This window comes from Myxine glutinosa, chromosome 13 (assembly GCF_964187855.1).
Source record: "Myxine glutinosa chromosome 13, kmMyxGlut1.1, whole genome shotgun sequence".
NCBI classification, from domain to species: Eukaryota; Metazoa; Chordata; class Myxini; order Myxiniformes; family Myxinidae; genus Myxine; species Myxine glutinosa.
In genome coordinates, this window is record NC_136273.1 from 54,257,393 (window position 1) to 54,274,029 (window position 16,637).

The following is a 16,637-nucleotide window of genomic DNA, read 5'->3' on the forward strand; positions in this document are numbered from 1 at the left end:
ATTGGGGAGCCAAATTGGGGGATTAAGGAAAGAGATGGAAGAAATGAGGGCTGATAGTGAGGGAATGGAAGATAGAATGGGGGAGCAATTGGGAAATCAAATTGAAGGGTTTAGAACCCGAATAGGTGGCCAGATAAAAGCATTGGGGAAGGACTTTGACCGCAGGTCAAGCGGGAAAAGCGCATTTGTACACGACGAGGTAGCGCGACTCGAGGAGTGCGGGAGAAGCGAGTTGGAGCAAGGCGCAGGTAACTGGACGGGTATAGAGATCGCGACCGGGGTATGGGAAAGCCGGCGACCGCCGAAGTAGAAGAGAAAATTTTATTCGAGCCAGCGGTCGTCGAGGGAAAAGAAAATAAAGGAAAAGAATTAATTCAAATTGGCAAAGAAACCGAACCAATAGTGGAAATGGAAATTGGAGAGACAGCGGACGTAGAAAAGCACTCGCAGAAGGAAGAGAGGGAAATTGCACAAAGTCTGGATTCGCATCGTGATGCTGTGCTTATTAACCAGATAAGAAGTTTGCAGGTGGTGAAGGAAGGAAGAAGAGGAAGCGCCCAGGTGAGTCGGGCTGTGTTTGGTGCAAAAAGAATTTTCGTGCGCTTGGGATCGAGGCGGCACCCGGGTGCTCGTAAAAGGTCCGTGGTGCGCGTTATGAATGGCAATGGCGCGTGTACGAATGGCGTCAGAGCGCGAGAGTGTTACCGAGTGCGAGAGTGAATGCACATCGGAGGGTGGGAGTGGAACGACGAGTGATACGGAGAGTGAGATGGATGAGGAGCGGGTGCGAGGAGGCACACCTGAGTTGGTTGTGGCGCGTGTGCGGGAGGGCACATCGGAGCGCGTGAGTATGTGCAGGAGTGCACACCCGTGGTGAGTGTTACGGAGTACGTAACAGAGGAGTGGTGTGCAATGGAGTGTGCGAGTAGGATGAGTGCGCAAGAAGGTGCGCGAGAGGAGTGGTGTGTAACAGAGTGCGTCAGAAAGGGGTATGCACGAGCGAGTGCTGTGACAAAGTGTGTGGGCTGTACGAGCGGCGTTGGAGCGCCGGGTTTGGTGAGTGTAAAAGGGGTCGCGTATGCGTGTGAGCATGCGAAGGGAGCATCGACTTTGACCGGGTTAGCGTCTAGCCTGACGTATAGCCGACGCGAGCCCTCGGTCCGTGCCGAGCTTTGTGTATTGCAGGAACCGGCGGGGATCGGTGTCGCGTCGCTCCTGTTCGGAGCGTCGTGCATGATTCGGGCCGGGCCCCGCCCTGCACGGTCGATTCTGAGCTTTGCTAGGCGAAGCCACCGGCCCGGCTTGAGAGGAGGTAGAAGGGGTCGGAGTGGCGCCCCCTGGTGGTGGCAGCGTTCCACCCGGGCAAGGCAAGGCCATCACGCATGGGAGCAAAAAGCCCTGCGTAGGGATGGTGCTTTGAACCTTGGCCCGAGTAAACCTCCTCCCCTGAACCGAATGCCGGACGGACCCAACCGCAGTAGACCAAACCACCCGTATGCATTGCGCGGCTTTGCGAAGCCGAGCTTTGAAAATGCATGGACGTACCGAGAGGCTCAAGTTTAGCGGACTGTGATGATGATAGTGTAATTGTTTGGAATTGGTAGGGAATTGGCTTGAAATTACTAGTGAGTGAAATTGGGAATAGTGATGGTTGGAAATTGATACGCAGTGTCGGGGGGTGGTATCTCTACCATCCCTCGCATCCATGGGGGCAAAGGAGCTATAGGATTTATGGGTTATGGCTGTGAAAACTAGCCCGGGAGGGTTAGGTTATAATGTATAGGGATTTAGAAAAATGACAATAGGTAACTTTAGATTTAAGTAGCGACATTGTACCTGTAGAGGGGACGTAGCAGATTAGTTGGATTATAACGACGTGGGAGCGCTTAGTATAAGGGAAGATGGGGAGCGCGCATTTCAGAAGGGAGTAGTTAGATCAGATGATGCAGTGTGTGTGTAGGAAGAGTATTGAGTAGAGTATTGTGAGTGTGAGTGGATTGTCTTGAGTGAATGCGCCTGGAGGGAAGGAGGGTGCAAGTGCCACCAGGTGTGTGAGAACACCAGGTGAGTGTGCAAGTGCAGGTGAAGCACAGGTGTATGGAGAATGGTTGGATGAAATGAATGGTCTGGAGTAAATGGAGTATGGAATGGATGGTGTGGAGTGAGTAGTGTGGAATATGTGGAGTGGAGTGGTTGGTGCGAAAGGAGTGGATGGGGAAGATGGACCCCTTCACAAGTACCCGGGGAGGGTAGTTTAAAAGTAGGTAGAGGGAGTAGGTAAATTGTGGTTGGAAATTGGCATCTGTGGTGCGAGTAGTTGCACAGAGTGTTGTGTTGGGTGCATTAGTGGAACGAGATTGGCTGGGCGTGTGGCCTGTTAGTGAGTGTGATTGGTTGAGCACTCTGCCACTGTTAGTATGTCGGCCAGGTGAGGCCGCAGGTAGGCTCTGGGAGCCAGTAGAGTTGTTCAATGGGGCCCGAGGATCCGGAGGACGGACCCGGGTAGCCTGACGCCAGAGAGGGCAGTAGGGGGTGAGAGCGCCAGAGGGCCTTCCCCAGATAGGTTAGGGTAAGGAGCAGATAAGCTCGGAGACAACTGCAGTTGCGGAGGTGTGCAGGTGAGCGGACCTGCTGGGAGCGCCACACGACCCAGCCCGGAAATTGTGCGAGGGCACAGGGAGTAGAATCGGGGGAGTGAGACCCCAAATTGGTGAGCACCACAGTTTGGTCAATGGGAGTTCGGTTCTTAGAACCACATTGTGTAAGATGGCCAATGGTTTTGCAGGGAAAGACCCCGGGTAGAGTAAGTGTGTTAAAGTCATTTAGAGTATAGTTAGGATTGGAATCTCTTCGCACCATCTACATCCACTCACCAAGGTGACAGGACTCCACACCATGTGATTTTTGCAAATGTCTGGTATGTAAGACGCATCATGACATGGGGGTGACATTGTGCTTGTGTTCCATCTCTTCCTCCTTATGAGGGATTGATGGTAAATTTGGAATAGAGGGATTAATGAGAAATTGGGATTGATGACGAATTTGGTATAGAGGGGAGATATGGGGAAGACAGGACATTAGAGACGAATTGTAAATTGTGTAAATATGGGGTAAGGGCAAGGGTAGATTAGGTGACAGGGGGGCGGGGGGGGGGGGGGGGAAAGGTCGGGACGAGCTTTCTCCGCTCGCTCTCCTGCGCACCTCACCTCTGCATTACATTGTGTTGATGTGTACCCTTGCGCCCTTGCACCCCGCTAACTCTACTTTGTCTTCCTTCCCCACCTATGGACCGTGCTCTCTGGGCACTGAGGGGAAAGCGTGCAGGCACCGCAGTTGTGTGCCCGCACCTCCGCTGCCTGCCTGCCTGGACCGGTACACCACTTATGGACCACACGTTTGTGGCCAAGCCCACTTATGGACCACACGTTTGTGGCCGAGCACCACATCATGGATCACACGGCCGTGGTATGGCCACTGCTGGGGAATCTTGCTTGTGGACCACGGTAAAGGTGGCACCTATGCCAAGCAGATGGACCACCCTAGTTGGCCCCTGCTGACCGTAATTAAACAAAAAAAGTGGACGCTTTTGTGCCCTTTTTGTGTTTTTGTTATCTCTCAAATAGGCAGCAAGTCAAGAAGACACCCAGAACATCGACCCCAGCAGAACATCGGCTGTGCAGCGAGGACGCCAGTGGGACATTTTGAACTGTATAACTGTGCACTGGATGGTGCTTTGTGTTTTTTTATTGGGTGCTTTATGGTGGTGCTTTTGGTGCTCTGAGATTGCACTGCAATATCAATTGTGCGTCTCGGAGCACCCGTGGGTATGGTGTACCGGTGCAGTGCAGTGCATGACCTTTCCTCTTTCCAAAAACTCTGCTTTTGTTTCCCAAAAGAACAGGTCCTGGGTTTAGTTTTGTAAATACCAAATAGTGTGTCTTTGTAAATAATGCTCCCCACCGTCAATGTGTAGTTTTGAGAATTAATTCCATGATTCGGTTATCCTGTGGGCGTGAATCTGTTAGATAGAATGCAACGCAGCAGGCGGGACATACTTAATTGTTTTAAAACTGTCGCACTCAGGGTAAGGTTAATAGTAGAGGGTTACTACACCTGAGTGTCACATTAAGTTAAAGTTTTTGTCGGCACGTGGCGTGCCTGGAGGAGAGACGGGTGCTGTGTTACGGTTTTTAGAACCTTCACTTTGTATAATAATAATTCTTGTAAATATCCCCCTTTGTAAAGGTCGCACCCTAGTTAGGTCATATTGCAACACGTAGGAAACCATAGGCTTCTTCTTTAGTTATTTCATCAGTCTATGTTTCAGTTAAGGATCTGTTTCCAATAGTTTGACTCTGCGTTGTATTAATCAAATAACCTAGGCCCCTTCATTTATCCCCAATCTCTCTCTCTCTCTCTCCAAAGTGCCAGTAGCCGTATTGCAGCATTCGCTGCCTCGGAGCTAAAGCTCGCCCCAAGCCGCCATTGCCAGCAGCGTCGCTCCCTTTTGGTTTGTTCCTGCCCACCGCCATTCCGCACGCGGTCAGAGTGGGAGAAAAAGGGAGGAGCGGCCAGGAACACAGGCGTGGCCCCATCAACGCGTCACGAGTGGAGATACGAATGAATCGTTCATACGAATGAACCCTCGTGACCAATCCGGGCCGAGGCGTGTTCACCGGTAGGCGGAGCAAAGCAGACACGGCTTGATACGCGAGGCTCCTAATAAAAGCGCGAGCGCGAAGCCTTTTTACGGAGAGGATCAGGGAGATGAAGAGAGAGCAGATGCGGGGGAGATCGGCAGATGCGAGAGAACAGCGCAGAGGCGGCGAATACAAGAACATTGCGCGGAGGATCGTTTGGGATGATCGTTTTGGATACGAACTGCCGTGGTTTTGAGAGCGTTCGGCACGCTATACGTACGCGCATTCCAGCCCCTCGCATTTGTAAGGTCCGGTCGAGCGCCAACGACGCCAGCTGCCTGCCATTCTTTGCGGCGGACCCGGAGCCTGGAACCATCTGCCTGGACCTTCGTCCCCGACCAGCTACCATTCCGTGTGAGTCTGTTTGTATTGTCATGGGCGTGTTATATAAGAGTGTATAAGGTTGCCCTATGTCCTTTTGTTTCCTCTTCTTGTATATTCCCTTCTTTCATTTCCTCTTTCAGATAGTAATAAACCATATTTGTTCTTCCTTCACCCTTCTTATTCTTTGGCTTCCTCTCGTCCGATCGTCTTTGTCTTTTCCCCATTGAGTACCTGTGGCACGATTTGGCCAACCGCTATAATTGGGTTTAGTCCTTTTGTTAACGAGCTGAGTCGTGGCTCGCTTCACTCGGCGTGTCCATTACAGCCGTGGCTCGGGCGGGGCTCATTTCCTCGCTTACCGGAAGGCGCTGGTAATTAGGTAATAGGAACAATTGGCCTACCACCCTATTCAGCGCTGACCGGAAGTGACGTCAAAGCTCCAGGGCCGGAGACGGCCAGCTTAATAGGCGAGGGGATTAACCCCCCCCCCCCCCCTCGGTAAGGGGAGCGCCGTACTCTGAGATCCGTAACAATATTTAGAACCCTTTAGCATTACCTTTTAGAACCCTTTAGCATTACCCTTTAGAACCCATCACAATTACCCTTTGGAACCCATCACAATTACCCTTTATAACCCATCACAATTACCCTTAATAACCCATCACAATTACACTTTATAACCCATCACAATTACCCTTTATAACCCATCACAAATACCCTTCATAACCCATCACAATTACCCTTCATAACCCATCACAATTGCCCTTCATAACCGATCACAATTACCCTTTATAACCCATCACAATTACCCTTTATAACCCATCACAATTACCCTTCATAACCCATCACAAATACCCTTTATAACCCATCACAATTACCCTTTAGAACCAATCACAATTACCCTTTATAACCCATCACAATTACCCTGTATAACCCATCACAATTACATTTTATAACCCATCACAATTACCCTTTAGAACCAATCACAATTACCCTGTACTAGGGCATGCCCGTACTATATCTATATCTAAAATTATATCCCCCCCCTCTATTTACATGAAATGGTTTGGTCCAAAGCGAACGGCTTACGAGTACGGTGACAATCCCCCCCCTCTATTTACATGAAATGGTTTGGTCCATTCGCAAAGCCAAAGCGAACGGCAGTTACGAATCGCAGTTACGATGAATCGCAAAGTAGTTTTAATTAGTTTTAAAACATAGTTTAACGCCAACATAGTTTGCCAACGTGAAATAAATGAATACGCTCTCAAATGTGCCGTCCGAGGCAGAGTGTGTTCGCCACGTTCGGCACACGCGATAGCTCGCTGCTCTCTGATTGGTTGAATCGTTTTTTGGACATAGCTCGGTAAGTAATTGTCCGATTAATATGAAACCTTGAAAAGGCACATCCTCGGGTCCCCAGCAATATACCTGGCAAGTTTAAAGTATATCGGACCGGTAGTTGTCGAGAAACAGCGGTCGCATACACACACACAGAGATTACTGGAATTATAGATAGATAACCCATCACAATTACCCTGTATAACCCATCACAATTACATTTTATAACCCATCACAATTACCCTTTATAACCCATCACAATTACCCTTTATAACCCATCACAATTACCCTTTATAACCCATCACAATTACCCTTTATAACCCATCACAATTACCCTGTATAACCCATCACAATTACATTTTATAACCCATCACAATTACCCTTTAGAACCAATCACAATTACCCTGTATAACCCATCACAATTACATTTTATAACCCATCACAATTACCCTTTATAACCAATCACAATTACCCTTTAGAACCAATCACAATTACCCTGTATAACCCATCACAATTACATTTTATAACCCATCACAATTACTCTGTATAACCCATCACAATTACCCTTTAGAACACATCATATTTACCTTTTAGAAACCCATCACAATTACCCTTTAGGACCCATCAGAATTAAACACGGTGGGTTAGAAAGGTTCTTTCATTTTTTGACAGACAACATGGCCAATTATTGAAGCGGCTTCACCACTTGAAAATTCCATACTACCAGATTTGGGACATTACGAGAACTATGCCCTCTCTGATGCTCTGGAAACCCCCCTTCCTTTTTACAAATGACTCCACAATGTGTCAGACAGAACCCCCATCCCTCTGCTGGGCAGACAGAGCAGCTACATCTCTCTCTCTATTTGCTGATCTGGAAATGATCAGACTCTGGTTTGATTTTTTTTTTTTTTTTTTTTTTTTTGGATACTGAATCGAGGCTCGTGAAAGTTAATGTAACGTTGTTCAAATCTTGAAAATCCCAATGTCATCCTATAGCTTTAGAATGATTGTCAAATAACCCCTATTCCATTGGTCGAATGGAAGAGGTTCACACTCCTGAACTTCTTGGCCTCACTATCAGCATGCCCTTCCCTGGGTTGAACACACAGCAAAGCTGGCCTCCAAAGCCAACCGGAAATTGGGCATCCTCTGTCGATCCAAGTCTTTCCTTGGAAAAAAATTAATAAATCAGAGCCACTCGGTCTACAAGGCCTTTGTCCATAGCTCAATGGAGTACTCCTCTCCAATATGGACTGGCACAGTCAGGTATCACATCTGTCTCTCCTGAATATTGTGGACTGTAAAGCTCTCAAGATTATTAGAATCTCCTGTAATGGGGCTGAAGCACAAGGTCTGCTGCTCTCACATCGCAGACAGATCGATGATGATCTTTTCAACAGCCTATTCTCCACCATTGATCCCTCCACTCTCTTTCAGTCGTCCAACCACCCCAGCAACTCCAGGATGCACGTTCTTCCAGGAACCCCATCCTGGTTAATCTTCCAAAATTAAAGTTAACTGCACACCAACTCTTATTCCTCACTTCTACCATCTATGGAAGTACCTTCCAGAGGGTGTTCTGTGTTCTGTCTCACTCTTCCCTCCAGGGATTCAAGAAGGCATTGAACCACCACCTCATGACACACCTCCCCATACTCACTCTTGATCCTCATTACCTCACTAGCAAACATATAGTCGCTTCATGATGGGAATATGAAGAGAGGGGTTAGGAAAAAGAGGAGGAGGGAGGGGAGGAGGGAGAGGAAGGGAGGGGAAGGAGTGGCAGGGGTGGAGAAAGGGAACAAGGAGGGGTGAGGAGGCAGGGAGGGGGGGGGGGTGGGAGAATGGAGAGGGGAGGGAGAGAGGAGGTGAGAAAGCACACCGGCAATGGGGAGGGGGAGGATAGGGGAGGAAAACGGGAACAGGGAGGGGGAGGGAAGGAGAACGCAAATGGGGAGGAGGCGGATGGAGGAGGGGATGGGACTAGAAAAAGGCGCATTAATACAACTATATTGATATCATGAAAGTAGATTGCACAAAAATGTGACTCAATGCAATCTCCTGTAATAAAAAAACTGTGTACGTAAAAAAAGGGAGCGCTGTGTACTGTATCGCCATGGCTTGCAAAAAGCAGCCTGAAGATCGCTCGTCAAGTGGCTTAAACACTCAAGCAACCACACCAAAGAAATGGTTGACAAGTACACATACATTCAAAGTACACCGCCCCATGCCAAATAATTAAATATGCTGCAGCGCGGCATTGCCGGGGCGCCTCCGGCGCCCGGCAATACCGCAGTGCAGCTCATTGAGGCTGCATTGGGAGGGAGAGGTGTACACTAATTGATTGATTAATTGTATAATTAAAATCAATAAAAGATTATCACAAAATATTTTCATAATCAATTGGCTAATCGCATAACTAAACCAGTAGTGCTTCATCCGAAGATGTATCTTTTAGAAATTTAATTAAATAAGTCATTTATAAAAAATTAAATAATTAATTGATTACTCAATAAATAATTAATCGATTAATCAATAAATACTTAATAGATGAAATGATTAATCAATAAATCAAAAATATCCTTGATAGCCACATCACTTGGTCACTCATGTCCAAATATTAGCTTCCCAGCTCAAAAGGTGCCTGAGATATTGGCCAAATGAGAAAGAAAATAAATAAATGATTAATAATGAAAATAAATAAATAATAATCATAAAAAAATTAAATTATTAATCAATTTGGTCAGAGAACACATAAACTACCACTATTTCATCAGAATCTGTAACTTAAAAAAAAAAAGTTTTTTTGTCATTAATCGAATAATTAAATAAATAATCGATTAATTGATTAATTAATAAATCAAAAATATCCTTTGCAGCCAAATCACCTGGTCATTGGCATGTCCAAATATCAGCTTCCTAACTCAAAAGGTGCCTGAGTTAATAATGGTCAGAAGATAAATGAAATTTAATTAATTAAATAAGTACTTAATTAAACGCTAATAATTAAATAACTCCTCAATTAATTGATTATTCAAAAAACAAAAAATACCGTATTTGACAAAGGACTTGCTCACTACTGTGCCGAAATTTCAGCTTCCTAGCTCAAAGGATGGCTGAGATATCGTCCGGACAACCAAGAAAGAAAACAAGAAACCAGAGTGAAAACTGAGTACTCTCTTTCAGCGTGCGTCACTGCCGAGCCCCCTTTGGTGCCCGGCAATGACGATTTGCAATGCCTGGAGATGGCATAGGAAAGGAGCGGTGTACAATAAGGAACATTTTCATTGCACTCAATAAATTTACACTTGTGGGCAAATTCGTTAATCTTTTCTTCACTTAATATAATTGTTGGAACAGTAGAAAAAGTTAAGTTTACATCCATCCAAAAATCCATTTAGGAAACGGTGTCTCCTAAAAAACACCCATCCGGTTAGGACCGGTTCAAGTCATACCAAAGACTTTTAAAATGCTACGTGCTCCTTCCTTCCATGAAAAGGATAGAGCACGGACAATCCCCATCGGTTGGCATCCATGGGGGAGGAAGATATTCCTCTTGAGGCAATGCCCCGCTGAGTACGGTGAGAAAAGCGGCGCCATTGTTATGACTTCGCTGGTACCTAGAGTATCTCGGGAAGTGAGGGTAGTAAGACACTTCCCCCAAGCTCAGTGGCTGTTTGTCTCGTCAGTGTGTGTGTGTGTGTGTGTGTGTGTGTGTGTGTGTGTGTGTGTGTGTGTGTGTGTGTGTGTGTGTGTGTGTGTGTGTGTGTGTGTGTGTGTGTGAGCTCTATTACAAGCCTTAGCCCATGTATTAAAAAAAAAGAAAAAAAGTTTAATGCTTCGGCAATATGAAGGAGTACAGCCCTGCTTAAAGCTCAGTTATAAGATATATACTTAGTTATAAGAATTGCTAATGTTGTTAATCTGTTCAGATTTCACTTCAGGTTTTGATACTTATTTCGTAAACAAGATCCTCAAATCCAAATTTTGATTATATGCTTTAGTCAGTGAGAGGTCATTGTGGTTGCAAGGCAAGGCACATTTGATTAGGCTGAAACAAAATGGCAGCTTAAGAACCCAGCGATGCGACAGTGGACTGACAAAGATTACGGACCACCATTTTGGTAAGGCTTTTTTTATGAGCACCTCGTTAATAATCTTCAAAAGGGGTGTTGAAACACACCCAAACACCCAGTTTTCTTTCATTGTGCTCCCTTGGAGGTCGAGATGTATGAATGCAACGTATGGGTCCACCAGGCTTTAGTTTTGGAGGTACGCGCACACACACGTACATACACTGCCTTTTATTATTACATATTAACTATTTACAGTGAATCAAACCCCCCCCTGGGGCAGCCTCTCCTTGAATGGATTTGCGTTGAGTATGGTATATACTTATATAGGTTAAAATGAGCTCAGTGAGATCTCTCCATTTCCGGTGTTTTTATATGGGTTTTTGTCAACCTATAAATAGATAAACAGATTTGAAAGTTTTCAAATGCAGTGATCAAAACTTTGAGCTCCACATATGGCCAGGTGAGGTATGACAAAAACCCTCATAATTGATCACGAAAGATATGTCTAAATACTTCGAATCTCGGGGGGGGGTGGGGGGGGGTTTGAGAATTATTAAGAAGACAAGGAGTGAGGGGGGGGGGCAAGTATTCCTCTCTGATGTTTGATCTCAAGTTTTTTTTCCCCATGAACCAAACTATGGGTAGCTAAATGGATGCAAATTAGTGGACGATCACAGTTGGAACATTGGAAAGAGCATGAAAAACTGAGTCGATTAAACTTAACTTAGAGTTTTTAGTTCACCTGAAACGTAGTTCCGGGGAGCTTATGGGATGGCGCGTCGTCCGTCAGTCCGTAAACACTTGTAACCTCTTCTCCGAAACTGTGGATGGGATTGTGACCAAACTTGGCACAAATTATATTTGTTATGTTGCAACCCAAATTTGTTCACCGCATTAAAAAAAAAATATATATATATATATATGTATATATATATATGTATATATATATATATATATACACACAGTATATATTGTGGATCCCGGGTTCGTCGACGTTCTAAGGGGAGTTTATTACCCCGCTCCCCCTCAAATTCCGGGTCCACTGAGGCCGCCGACCGCGACTAAGCTCGTGATCGACGGATTGCGAAGCAATTCCGATCGCCAACCTCCCAACCACGCGCCGAAGAGTTTGCTGGTCAAATAATCCCAAATACCTTCAAGACATGCGACGGAAGAAACCGGGGATCGAACCCTCGCTTCCCACACTTTATTGCGTGCCGAGCGGATTTGCACGGTGTGGAAAGCGGCGTTACCTGACGTGATTTACGGACCTGATTCAAGCCAAATTCGGTCTCGGATGATGCTAGGCCAATGGCGAAAAGACGTACCCGAACAGGTTTGAAAGTAACAACAAAATGTACAGCCTTTTATTTACAAGGCAATAGAAAGAGACGAAGTTGCAGCCTTATTAATTCCTTACCTATAATAAACCCCACAAGCGCCTTCACACACTCACAGATAGGGAATGACACAACGGTTATTCTCGTACCGATGGTGGTTTGCTGGGATTGACTCTAGGGTGGCCGCTTGGTGTGCGCAATGCGCAGCTCGATCGGGACGTGCAGCCTGGATGAGGTAAGGTCCAAAGGACGAACCGCCGCCTCAAAGGCAGCACGAACGACGAACTCCAGCGCAGGTTGGACGACCAGCTTCAAGATGAGTCGCAGAAGGGGCCAACGCTTGCAGGTCAGCCGGATCAGAGCGAGGGATCGGCGAAGAGCGATGGGCGTCGGCGAAGAGTGATGGTTCAACACTTGCAGTTCGGATCAGATAGACAAAGGGCGTCCGCGAAGTCAAAGCTGATGAGGGGCGTCAATGAAGCAAAAAGCAAGAGCATCGGCGAAGCAAAAAGCAAGAGGGTGAAAATCCTACATAAGCCTACAAAAAAATCGCTGCTGCATTGAAGGTTCCCAAGAGCCTGCTTCGATTTTGCAAAAAAGCACTTAAAGGACTCTCAGACTGTGAGAAACAAGATTCTGTGGGCTTTCATTTGTCTTTCACTGCGGAGAGGCTTCCGTCTGGCCACTCTGCAATAAAGCCCAGATCGGTGGAGTGTTGCAGTGATGGTTGTCCTTCTGGAAGTTTCTCCCATCTCCACACAGGATCTCTGGAGCTCAGCCAGAGTGACCATCGGGTTCTTGGTCACCTCTCTTACCAAGGCCCTTCTCCCCCGATTGCTCAGTTTGGCCGGGCGGCCAGCTCTAGGAAGAGTCCTGGTTGTTCCAAACCTCTTCTATTTAAGAATTTATGGAGGCCACTGTGCTCTTGGGAACTTTCAATGCAGCAGAAATTTTTTTTTGTAGACTTCCCCAGATCTGTGCCTCAACACAATCCTGTCTCTGAGCTCTGCAGGCAGTTCCTTCGACTTCATGGCGTGCTTGGGTTTTGCTCTGATATGCATTGTCAGCTGTGAGACCTTATATGGACAGGTGTGTGCCTTTCCAAATCATGTCCAATCAATTGAATTTACCACAGGTGGACTCCAATCAAGGTGTAGAAACATCTCAAAGATGATCAAGAGAAATGGGAGGCACCTGCGCTAAATTTCAAGTGTCATAGCAAAGGGTATGAATACTTATGTCAATGTGATATTTCAGTTTTTTATTTTTAATAAATTTGCAAAAACTTTCTAAAATCCTGTTTTCTCTTTGTCATTATGGGGTATTGAGTGCAGATTGATGAGGGGAAAAATGAATTTAAACGATTTCAGCATAAGGCTGCAACATAACAAAGTGTGAAAAAAGTGAAGGGGCCTGAATACTTTCTGAATGCACTGTATATCATCGCCTGGTGGAAGCCAGTAATTCCACATGTGTTAAAGAGGGGAATTTATCCCGTCCGTAAGAACTGATCCTTTGGTCGTAAAACAAGCAGTTGTAGGTGCCCTGATACTCTCTCCAAGTTATGGAAAGAACAACAAAACTGTGGATTAAAAGCAAAGGTGAGAAAGAGCCCAGTTAGAAAGAAAGGACTTCTTTTTTCTTTTTTTTCCAACTTGCTCTCTATAATTCAACTCTAACTACTCATCAATGCTACGAGTTTCACAGCAGAATAAACCCAACTAAAAACTGTCAGACAGACAGACAAGACAGACAGTGTTGTTACTGTTCAATTGTCTGCATACAAAGTAAGTGCATACATTAAAATAAAAAAACTATAAATAAATATTGCAAATTCAAACATGTCATTTCATAAAAACATACGCAGTGCAATTTGTAGGAACTGATCGACAGTAATTCCTGGTATAGTTATTGTGGTGATACTACGACGTAACGACATGTCCTCAGAGGTTGCTTGACTGTTGCCTCTGATAGTAAAGCCATATTTCTTGGCAAAATTGTTGCAATTGACCCAGTATGACTGCCAGCTGTTCCGCTCCCACCTGCAACCTCTGTCTGCACATGCACACAAGGGAGCAGAAATTAATGGGGCTGCCGACATAATCTTGGGTGCAGGGTGCACATCACCAATAGCACTTTCATGCATAATGTACAAGTGTTCAGTCTCTTTACATACATACTTAACTATGGCACTCGCGTTTTACCCGTCGAACCACGCATCCAGTTGCTAGCCAAAACTATGACTGTGGCCAATTATCTTGATGAAAGAGTATCCGTAACAATTAGGGCTGAGTGAGTTTTTGTGTTTTATCAGAATGCTTTACTCTCTTGTTATTCGTCCAAGACAATTTTGCAGGACACAAATTTTAAGCGAGCCATTCCATATTTTGGAGACAGCACAGACCACCAACGCAACAATTTTCAGTGGTCCACTGGTATTTTGTTGTGTCCATTAGTTACCGGACCACTGATTATTTCGAAACCTGCACGATACTCTTATCAGATAACCACAGGCCTGAATAAGGGTTTTTGGGTCAGTCCTTTAAAATCGGGCATAGCAACGCTTTCAAGGCTTTTGAGGTCCACTCATTAAAATGATTAAATGATCTTGGCAATCATGGAGATTCAACTGCTGGCCCTGAATTCCCACACATTTTCACTAAAACGTTGCTGATGTCTATACCATTACCCAATGTGTTTGAGCTGTGAGAGCCTGCCACCATTATACCCTTTCTTCCCCAAATCCACTACTTTGTCTTGTGAAACATTTTTCTGACATTAACCTTCAACTGAAAATAAAGCCTGGTACTGAAAAGGCCAAAGTAATTACTGATGATATACATTTATTTTAACAATTATAAACCACCACAAAAGTTGTAGATAAACCACCACAACTCGCCAAGACAACTTCCACACAAAAAGAGACTCACAGGTTGTGACTTGGTGCAAAACACTGTTGAAGGCTGGCTTGTGAGACATCATGGGGATGGAGCGAAAGCTGAAAATTGACAAAGCAACAAAATAATTTTGAAAAAAGGAAGTCTAACATTCGAGAACGGTTTTGGTATTCATCTTACGCAGCATTGCTGAAATGGGATCACAAATGTTATGTACACATATCTAAATGGAGCCGGAATAGGTCAATTATTATTGAGAAAAGGTTGCTCAAACAGCCTCCACATACAAGCAAGTCCTGCTCGTGGCATATTCACAGAATGCACAGTCCAAGCAAACCCTCAGCAAGACTTGCATGACTAAAGGTGCAATATGACATGCTCGCTCTATGAAGACCAGAATAAAAGTCTTACCAGTGGGGAACGAAGCATAGCGAGAAGAGAAAACTGCAGTTCACTTAAACCTTCACCAACTCCCTGTTCCAAAACCACCCTGCAAGAAATTAATGTGAAGATGGATTTAACGACAAGGTCGGATTTTCTGTGGAGGAAAAAATTTTATACCTGTGGCCGTTCAAATAAGTAAAACAAGCCTTTGTTAGTTCATTAATCCCATCAACAGTTTTTCATGATCCTTATAATAATTAATCTTAGGTTAAACCCCATGATAAGGTTTTTAACCTAACGGGACGACTGACCTTTGACATCTTGACCCCATAATCTCATCAGTTTATCACAACATTATACATACTTCCACTAAGTTTGACTTAGATCCCTTCAGCCATCTAAAGTTAGCGCGGTAACAATAACCTAACACGGACGCACGGACAACCCGAAACCATAATGCCGCTGGCGACTTCATCAGTGGAGGCCTAAAAATACACAGCCACAAATAAAATCAAAACAAAGCTAGAACAGCATTCGGTAGAGCAAATATCTCCGCCAGGCTAAACAGTTTACATTTTGTATCCCATGATAGGCCGGATCTGCATCCTGACCTGAACCAAAATCTAATCAGCTTGTTTTTTTTCATCTACCTAACTCATCAACCAAGTTTCGTCCGAAACCGTCCATAACTGAGATATCGTGCGTTATACACTGTATCGTTTTTGGGCTCGATCTCTCATTGGTGAAGAATCACTTAAATTACCTAACATAACCTCTGACCTATTGACCCAAAAATCGAAATAGTTCACTTTTTCATCATAATACATACTTATACCAAGTTTGGCCAAAATCCCATCACTAGTTCACAAGTTAGCGTGGTAACAGAATTTCTACCTAATAGGTCCTCTGACCTTTGACCTCTTGACCCCATAATCTAATCAGTTTATCTTTACATCATCATACATAATTGTACTAAGTTTGACTTGATTCCCTTTAGCCTTTCCTAAGTTATCACAGTAACAACAACCTATCACAGACGCACAGACGGACGAACAACCCGAAAACATAATGCCTCCGCCCACTTTGTCAGCAGAGGCATAAAGATAAATCAGCAAATTCTTGCAGCCCACAGACCACAGTTACTTTTTTAAAATCAACAAAGGAATTAAATAACGATAGACTTAAACGATGTTAAATCAACTTCACTTTTGGAGAATATGTTATTGATGAATTCGTGATCGGGGGGGGAGGGACCACTGAAATAAATGCAAACTAATTCAACCTCATCAGTGCGGCATGGCTTTGGACATGGTTAACAAGCATTCTGAGTATTGCGCTGCAATACATGTCCCCTACCAAAGTTCACAGTGCCATAACTTTGTCAAAAATGATCGAATATGCAAATTTATGCACGGTTGATGCTGGTTTTCAAACTTGATCTGAGGTATGCTGAGACACGTGTGTGTCACGCCTCGCCTCGTTGATAAACCCGCAAGGTCGCTCCGTGGAGCGGCCTGCACGTATTGCACTGTGTGAATTATATAAATTATTACCAACTCACAGTCTGAGGTC

General features: G+C 45.0%; 1 protein-coding gene across 2 annotated transcripts in view; it reads right to left on the reverse strand.

Annotated features, from left to right (window-relative positions):
• Nucleotides 1-13,030: 13,030 nt before the first annotated feature.
• SWT1 (SWT1 RNA endoribonuclease homolog) overlaps nucleotides 13,031-16,637 on the reverse strand; it is an 80,376-nt gene continuing 76,769 nt past the window's right edge. For both annotated transcript variants that reach the window (XM_078767517.1, XM_078767516.1), the window contains 3 exons: nucleotides 15,093-15,171; nucleotides 14,715-14,782; nucleotides 13,031-13,839 (listed from right to left, as the gene is read on the reverse strand). In XM_078767517.1, coding sequence (XP_078623643.1) covers nucleotides 13,728-13,839; nucleotides 14,715-14,782; nucleotides 15,093-15,171 — 259 coding nt within the window. In that variant the 3' untranslated portion in view covers nucleotides 13,031-13,727. The remainder of the gene's footprint in view (nucleotides 13,840-14,714; nucleotides 14,783-15,092; nucleotides 15,172-16,637) is intronic.